This window comes from Caretta caretta, chromosome 3 (assembly GCF_965140235.1).
Source record: "Caretta caretta isolate rCarCar2 chromosome 3, rCarCar1.hap1, whole genome shotgun sequence".
Lineage (NCBI taxonomy): Eukaryota > Metazoa > Chordata > Testudines > Cheloniidae > Caretta > Caretta caretta.
Genome location: NC_134208.1, coordinates 102,092,330 through 102,100,912, shown reverse-complemented (window position 1 = coordinate 102,100,912; position 8,583 = coordinate 102,092,330). Strand labels below are relative to the sequence as shown.

The 8,583-nt window shown below is 39.8% G+C and overlaps 1 protein-coding gene across 1 annotated transcript; it reads left to right on the top strand.

Moving 5' to 3' along the window:
* The first annotated feature begins 4,325 nt into the window (after positions 1–4,325).
* On the top strand, positions 4,326–7,807 carry LOC125634981 (trace amine-associated receptor 7a-like). The gene has a single exon (XM_048846301.2). It carries the CDS (start codon positions 4,503–4,505, stop codon positions 5,529–5,531), a length of 1,029 nt encoding a protein of 342 aa, XP_048702258.2. The 5' UTR covers positions 4,326–4,502; the 3' UTR covers positions 5,532–7,807.
* Positions 7,808–8,583: the final 776 nt, after the last annotated feature.

Here is an 8,583-nt window from a genome sequence, read left to right as displayed (position 1 = left end):
GGATGGGCAAGGTGCAGAGGATGAAGGATACTTGTGCACAGACTTAATAATGTAGTGTGGAATTTTTGAAAGCACCCAGCACTGGCCTAATTCTGCCCCTGCCGAATATTAAGTCCCACTCCAAATAGTAGGCAAAACACTATGGAGTGTAAATTTGTTTAAGTGGTTTTGCAATACATGTAATTACTGTAGCTTGTAAACTGTGTAGGCCAGGGACCATCTTCCACCATATGTTTATACAGACCCTAGCACACTGAGGGCTGAGTTTTCATTAGGCACTACTTTAAAACAAACAAATAAATAAATGCATAAAATAATAAAATATTGTTATTCATTCAGATGAGCCACACTAATAAAAACTGCCTTGGAAACATCTGCTATACAGTTTATCATTTCATGCATTTATCATTAGTTTTATTGTTCAGAACTGAAGATAAAAGAAGCGTAAATCAAATGTTTGATATTAGAGGATAAAATACACAAGGCTCTCTATACCATTTAAGCTCTATAAAGAAAGTGTTCAACAAGAATGTGTGCAGATGGCTGTGAACCATATGTACTACCTTACCGCTGGCAGGAGACTCTGGAATGGGGGGAGGTGCAAGGAGATGGGCCACACGCCTTTGTATGATACTGCAGTGCTCACGGGCCAATGGCAGCCCTCCTTGGAGAAGGGGGCTGCGACTGATCAATCCTAAGACCTGTAACAGGCACTCAACAGAGATTTATACTGCAGAATGTTCAGTGAAACTTTACATGACCAGCCTGCACAACAAGGTCTGATCAGTTCAAAAGCACATTACTCTCTTTCCAGTTCACTTTCAGAACACCGTACACTGTATGGAACACTCATTCTCTTTTCAGGCGCGGGGAAAGACACATCTCTTTGTGAAGCCTTTCCCAAAATAAGGAGGAATACAGAACGGCCGGGGGTCTGAATTTCAGAGTTGCTGAGTACCCATACATTCCATTGACTTCAAAAAGAATTTTGGGGACCAGTACCTCTGAAAAATCAGTCCCCCCTCCTTGTTTTTCCTCTCATTCCCCTTAGTTTTCCTCTGCCTAATATGGGCACATGAAACATGATTTTGCCTCAAGAGGAGTAGAGAAGATGGTTCAGAATATGATGGTTACATAACCCTAAACTGAGCACCCTAATGTTACAAGGATGGAAGCTCTAGAAATAAATAAATGAGACAGTCTGACATAAAATTTCACAGAAGCATTTCTTTTTCCCCTCTCTTGGGGCAATTTGGTCTGTTTTGTGATCTCCCTCTCTTCCCATCCTGTAACATCCTTGTGGCAACAGCAACAATTGCTTACAAGCAATAATAATCCTAGGTAAATATTTAATATATTTTTATCTATCTTGTAATGTAAAATAGCTGCTGAAGATAAGGAGGAGAAGCCAGCACCATGTGCCCACCGGGAAGATCTGCATGGACCACTGATAGCCAGCAAACCACAGTTTGGGAATCCCTGCTTTCATAGGCATCACACACTACCATCAGAAGTCATGAAATGTAGACAGAGTTGTCCATATGATGTGAATCATAGTAAACTGTCACCCAGGTTCAAGACAAAGTGTCTTCTCTGAAAAGGACATTTTTGATCACAAATACAAATGCAAAACAAAATACTGGTAGGTGGATTCTGATCTCAGCTGAGCCTCTGTCAATCAGGAGTGACTGTACTGAAATCAGTAGAGTTATATTGGTGTAATACCAATGTGAGATCAAAATCAATCCCAAGATTTTCAGCTAACGGAGGAGAGCAGGATAACATCACTGTTGTGCCATCTATTGGGTTATCCTGAATATTTCAACTGTAAGAAAAAGAAAACAATACAAATAGCAGCATTAAAATAATTGCTAATCAAAATGAAATATTAAATCCACAGTCAGCATGCATACACAATTTATGTAGTGGATGATAGCACGCATAAATGGGAGGGCCATTTGTATTATTTTTATGTAAAAAAATATCAAAAAACACCTATCCCTGCTCAACAGAATTCCAAATAGCTGGCATAAAGACCTCACCTAAGCCCTGCCAATCTACTTTGTTCCACCTCTGGGATGACTCCTCTCTGGCATGCTTTAATAACTATGACTAAACACTATCAAATTGTTTAAATTAATTGAAGAGAGAGCGCACAGGGTCTGAAACAGTCATTGAGCTGGAGGAGTGATGTGGAATGAGTATTGATATCAGAACTTCAGCTAATATTTTTTCGTTTGTTTGGGTTTTTCTTCTTCTAAGTTTTTGAACTTCTTCTTAGTATGATGGTATTGTGGTAGCACCTAAGGGCTCCAAGCAGGGATCAAGGACTCCACAGTGCTAGGCACAAACACATAACAAAAAACAGTCTCTGCCCTGAAGAGCTCACAGGTTAAGTAACATCTGAATTCAACAAGATGAAATTCAATAAAGACAAGTGCAAAGTACTTCACTTAAGAAGGAAAAATCAAATGCACAACTAACAAATGCAGAATAAGTGGCTGTGTGTGAAAACAGCTTGTCTGCCTCCCAGCGGGGTGGAGTGCAGTTAAAACAGTGCGTCCCCCTCCTGGCTGGAGGAGGGAGGTAAAAACAGCATGTCCTCCTGCTGGTGGGGGGGGGGGGGGGTGCAAAGGGTTGAAAGAAAGGCTTCAGAGAAGATTCTACCTTTGCAGATGGGAGGGGTTCTCCTGTTGGTGTAGGTAATCCAGTTCCCCGAGAGACGGTAGTTTGGTTGATGGGAGAATTTTCCCATAGTCCTACTGCTGGCCACACTGGGGGTGAGATCACTTTAACTGCAGTGGAGCCCAGGGGTGTGAATTTTTCATACCCCTGAGCGATGTAGTTACACCAACATAAGTTCATAATATAGACCAGGCCTAAGGGCCTGAACACCACTAAAGGATCAATCTGCATTTCTGAGGAACCTATAAGCCATGGAGAATATAGGTTTGGAAAGGAAGCTCCATCTCGACCATACTTCTACACCTACTCAAATTCATTGAGGAAGACAGGACCTAAATCATATGTGACCCACAGCTCCTTTGCCATCACCAGCCCAGCAGCTGCACAGTCCTTTAGCATGTGGCCTCCAGGGCAGATCAGAGCTTCTTCCACGGACATTACACTTCCAAAACCAATGGGGCAGGGGAACTTCTGGGGCAGGCTGGGGATAGGCCAGAGGAGGGAGGGGGGATTCTGGCAGCCTGGCTAGGTGTAATTAAGTTCTGCACCCTGGCTATTCCAAAGCCAGAAGCCCATAGAAGCCGTGGTAACTAGAGTACAATTTAGGCCCCCCCCAATTTGCACTGGGGGCTGGACTGGACCACAGCAGACACATTGGGATGACATAAGCTGCCTCAACCCTTACTCCATTCTTAGCACTGGAACGAGTTTGGCACAGAGTATGGGAAAATGTCCAAAATATAAGAGAAAGAAAGAGAGAGAGAGAGAGAGAGAGAAATAAAAATATCCCACTGCAAGATTAATAAAGGTGGGATAGATTTTCTTTAACACACATACCATTGTCTATGACCTCAGTTTCCTTAGTCAGTGTTCCTGACAAAGCAATTTACAGTAATAGTACTGAGATAACACCTGGTTACTGTGGGAGACAGTTAAATTTGCCTTCAAAAAATAAAGGAAGGATCTTATAATGAGACTTAGTTTCATCACAGTATATACTTAGTTAAAGGACTGTCTTGTGATAAATCAAAGTAGATTCCTTAATGATGGTTTTTTTTCCAGACTCTACACATCTATCAGTGTTTACACCCTTTACCAGAGGGATTTCATTTGATGGGATGATCACAAAATTTCCCTTGTGCTTTCTGTTTTCCCCCTAACCCCAACCCTCATTTTTGAGAGGACAGCATGCCAGCATTTTCTCATTAGCTTTGCTAAGAGAACTCTGAGGATAAAGCACTACTGAAAACATGCGTCTCTTCCTGCCTTCTATTCACATTTTAATCCAGGGTTCTATCTGAAGAAAAGCTTCTCAAAAGGTAAGGCATTAGCAGTCCATTCAGCTACAAGAAGGATACTGACTAACACGACTGTTACTCTGAAACCCATTCAACTACAGTGAGGTCAATGGGAGTTTTGCAATTGACTTAAACAGAAAGATCAGGCATCGAGGAAATTTAAATAAATATGAATAGGTAAAAATAAATTCTATATTATAGCACAGGAGAAACTTTTCAATTATAAAGTATTTTTGCTACTTGTTTACCTATTTCAAAATGCCATTGAAAGCTGTAGTTACAACAGATATTTTGATATGTTCTATTATTTACTTCCTAGTTACGTACACATTTTTAGTCTACTGATGGACATAATGCAACACTTTGGAATTACTGTACTCTCACTCATGTTGACTTTAATTCTCTTTTTCAGAAAGATTTAAAAAGTGAAGAGCTTGATCAACCAGTGCCACAGCATCACCATTGGTATACAAACGCAAACACTAAAAATTTCAGAGTAGTTAACAACAAAAGCACAACATGACTTCAGCGCTTCTTCAGAATGAAGAAACACAATATTGCTTTGAGAATATTAATGGATCCTGCTATAAAACATCGTGGTCTTCTGGAATCCGCATAACTTTGTATGTTGTGCTTAGTTTTCTGACAATTCTTACACTAGGTGGTAACCTAATGGTAATGATTACAATTGCTTATTTCAAACAGCTTCACTCTCCTACAAATATTTTGCTCGCCTCCTTGGCATGTGCTGATTTTTGTTTGGGTCTGACGGTGCTGCCCTTCAGCAGTATAAGATCTGTGGAAACATGCTGGTATTTTGGGGAAACATTCTGTAAATTCCATAGTTCTTTAGAAGTATCTTTTTGTTTTTCATCAATATTTCACTTGTGTTTCATCTCTGTTGATCGCTACGTTGCTGTTACTGATCCGTTAATTTACCCTTTCAAGTTCACAGTGCCAGTTTCAGGCATGTGCATAGCTGTTGCCTGGATATTTTCATTAGTATTCAGTTTTTCGGTTGTCTTCACTGGGGCTAATGAGAAAGGGGTACAAGAATTAGTAAACGTTCTCTCCTGTGTCGGGAGCTGTCAACTTCTTTTCAACAAAACGTGGGTGGTTGTAACCTCTCTCCTTTATCTAATACCTTTTTTTACAACAATAGCACTTTACAGCAAGATCTTTGCTGTGGCTAAACGACAAGCTAGAATGATTGAGATGATGAGCAACAACACCCAGTCGTCTGAAACTTGCAGTGACAGAGTTAGCAGAAGAGAGAGGAAAGCTGCTAAAACCATTGGTATTGCTGTGATTGCTTTCGTGGTATTCTGGACACCTTATTCTATAATTGTAATAATTGATGCTTTTTTTAACTTCATAACACCACCCCTTGTCTTTGATATTCTGCTTTGGTTCACTTATTCCAACTCTGCCGTTAACCCATTGATTTACTCTGTCTTTTATCCTTGGTTTCGAAAAGCAATGAAAGTGATTGTGAGCTGTAAAATGCTCCGGCTTGATTGTTCAACAATGAATTTATTTTCAAACTGAAAACCTGTCCGATCCTGGGTAGAGCTACTCATCTCACATTTCACAGTCATTCCCCTTTTCATAAAATCTGGCTGTGTATCTCATTTTCTGTATAAAATATTGTCATCTTGATTTTATACTTTGTATAACTTTTTATCATTGTGAAAATCTGGCTTAACTGTGTCACAGCAACTTTCTAAGGGCTTGTCTATATTTGAAACTTGTTTTGGTTTATAGTAAGGTGTGAATTTAAAACTACCTATTCTGCAATATCAATTCCAGTAAATTTCCCATGTGGACAAGCCCTAAGATATTTCCCACTGGCAGTAAGGGAGATGGATTACAAACACTTACTACAGAAGCTCTGGACAGGCCAGTTGTGAATGAGAAAGATTTGTTAGTTTTCAATATTCCTGTATAATAACAGTAAATGCTTATTATCTGGTTTACTAAATTTTAAGTGAAGAAGGAGCATGCCATTGACTTTACTCTGGCAGGCAAGTTAACTATCACATGAACAAACTGGGATAAACTTCTAAAAGTTTAATTTACAAATTCCAAAAATAACTTTTTGTAAAAATTCAATTTGCATGGCAATTCTTCCCTGCCTGCTTTAGTCTGCATAGGGTCAAACTCTCCATCCTCCTGAGGGTTGAGTTTATTACCAAAAAAAAATAATAAATTTCAGTCCAAACATTCTCCCCAGGCTTGGCAGTTCTCAGGTCTCTCCCTGTAGGAATTCTCTGTCCCAAGCCATACATCCCTCTGCCTAAAGAGCCATTCCTTTAGCCCCAGAGTGGAGTTAACAAGCCACACAGCAGTGAGATGGAGTCAGCAGAGATAAATTAGCATCTTCACAACAGAAAAACTGAGCCTCCTGCTTATATTGAAATCGTTAATGAGAGCATGAGACATGATTTTATAAATGTCCAACTGACTCAAAGCTTTAACCAACTTCATCAGTGGCTTACAGCCTCAGCGAGAAAACATATTTGGCGACACATAGGAATAGGATGACGACTGACTTTTAGTATTCAGTTGAATAAATAATGTTTTATCTTAATATTAATCAAATATATAAAATAATGCCTCTGTTGGAAATAGAATAGCTGTCCACTCCCTCTTCTCATGGCAGAGCCTTTTGACTGGGATAGGCAGGTAGCCCACTTCATCCTGCCCCTTTTGGAAGCAGCCACCTGTAGCCTCTTCACTGGTTCCTGCCCCTGTAACTCACAGAACACTTTTCTATTACTCCCCTGGTAAATCTTGCAAGATCCAGTGTTTGAAAAATATGGTCCATTCTGAGACATAAATACTGGAGAAGCCCAGAGCTCAGAGAAAAATCCATGAAGCCACAGTGGCAGGATCCACTGGCTATTCCCTTATTTCAAAGTGTTTGTGCTAGCTGAACAGACTTGAATTAACCAAAGTAAAACAAGCAAAACCCAGTCATCATCACAAAAAACACAACGGGTAATAGCAAAAGGAGAGAAAGGTAAAACTCTGTTAGTACCCAGAGGGAGCTTTTCTTAACATAATAGATGTTTTTTCTTGATCTGACAGTCCAGCTGATGCTTGTGGGCTGGCAATTCTGTTAATTATAAGTTCTCTGTCAACTGTGTGATTTATGGCAGCTTTTATCTTTGCTTAAGATGCAGTACAAATAAGTCTTAAAATTTAAATAACTGGTGGTTGTTCAAAACTGAATTTATTTCAGACTGAAAATCTGTCTTGATGCTGTGTTTGCACAACATCTAAATCTTTGTCTGCCAGTTACCCTGGGGGCACCTTTCTACTTTTCATCATTCTAAAACTGTGTGTAGTTTTTCTTTTTTTCAGGTAAAATAAAGTGAAATGTGAAATATAAAGTCATAGTGATTTGGTAGCATGATTAAGAAAAAACAGAAATCTCAGACAGAGAGTGGGGCTGCATTGTGCTAGGCACTATACAGTCAAACAGTAAGTGACAGTCCCTGCGCACCCAAAGAACTTGTGTTTTAAAAGATAAGATATAACAGATGGATGAGACAAACTAGAGCATGGGCAAGGTAGGGAGCTTGAAGGATACTTGAGCACAGACTTAAGAATGTAGTGTGGGATTTTCGAAAGCACCCAGCACTGGCCTAACTCTGCTCCCGTTGAAGATTAAGTCCCACTCTAAATAACATGAAAAACACTGTGGAGTGTAAATTTGTTTAAGTGGTTTTGCAATACATGTATTTAGCTTGTAAACTGTTTGGGCCAGGGACCGACTTCCACCATATGTTTGTACAGAGCTTAGCACTTTAGGGCTGAGATTTCATTAGGCACTACTTTAATTAAAATAAATAAATAAATAAATGCATATAATAATAAATTATTGTAATTCATTCTGATGAGCCACACAAATAAAAACTGCTTTGGAAACATCTGCTATACAGTTTATGTTTCATGCATTTATCATTAGTTTTATTGTTCAAAACTGAAGATAAAAGAACCGTAAATCAAATGTTTGATATTAGAGGATAAAATTCACCCCGGTACACAAGGCCCTCTGTACCACTTAAGCTCTATAAATAAGGTGCTCACTAAGAATGTGGGCAGACAGCTGTGAGCCATTTTTACTACAAAAAGGGCTGCCAGCCTTCCTGGCTGGCAGGAAACCGTAGAATGAAGGGAGGTGGAAGGGGATGGACTACACATCCTTGTATAGGTTTCAGAGTAACAGCCGTGTTAGTCTGTATTCGCAAAAAGAAAAGGAGTACTTGTGGCACCTTAGAGACTAACCAATTTATTTGAGCATAAGCTTCCGTGAGCTACAGCTCACTTCATAGGATGCATACTGTGGAAAATACAGAAGATGTTTGTTTTTATACACACAAATCATGAAAAAATGGGTGTTTATCACTACAAAAGGTTTTCTCTCCCCCCACCCCACTCTCCTGCTGGTAATAGCTTATGTAAAGTGATCACTCTCCTTACAATGTGTATGATAATCAAGGTGGGCCATTTCCAGCACAAATCCAGGTTTTCTTCCCCCCGCCCCCCACACTCCCCCCAAACAAACCCACTCTCCTGTTGGTAATAGCTTATC

Coding starts and splice junctions, on each gene's coding strand:
- LOC125634981 (XM_048846301.2), top strand. CDS start 4,503: ATGACTTCAGCGCTTCTTCAGAATGAAGAAACACAATATTGCTTTGAG.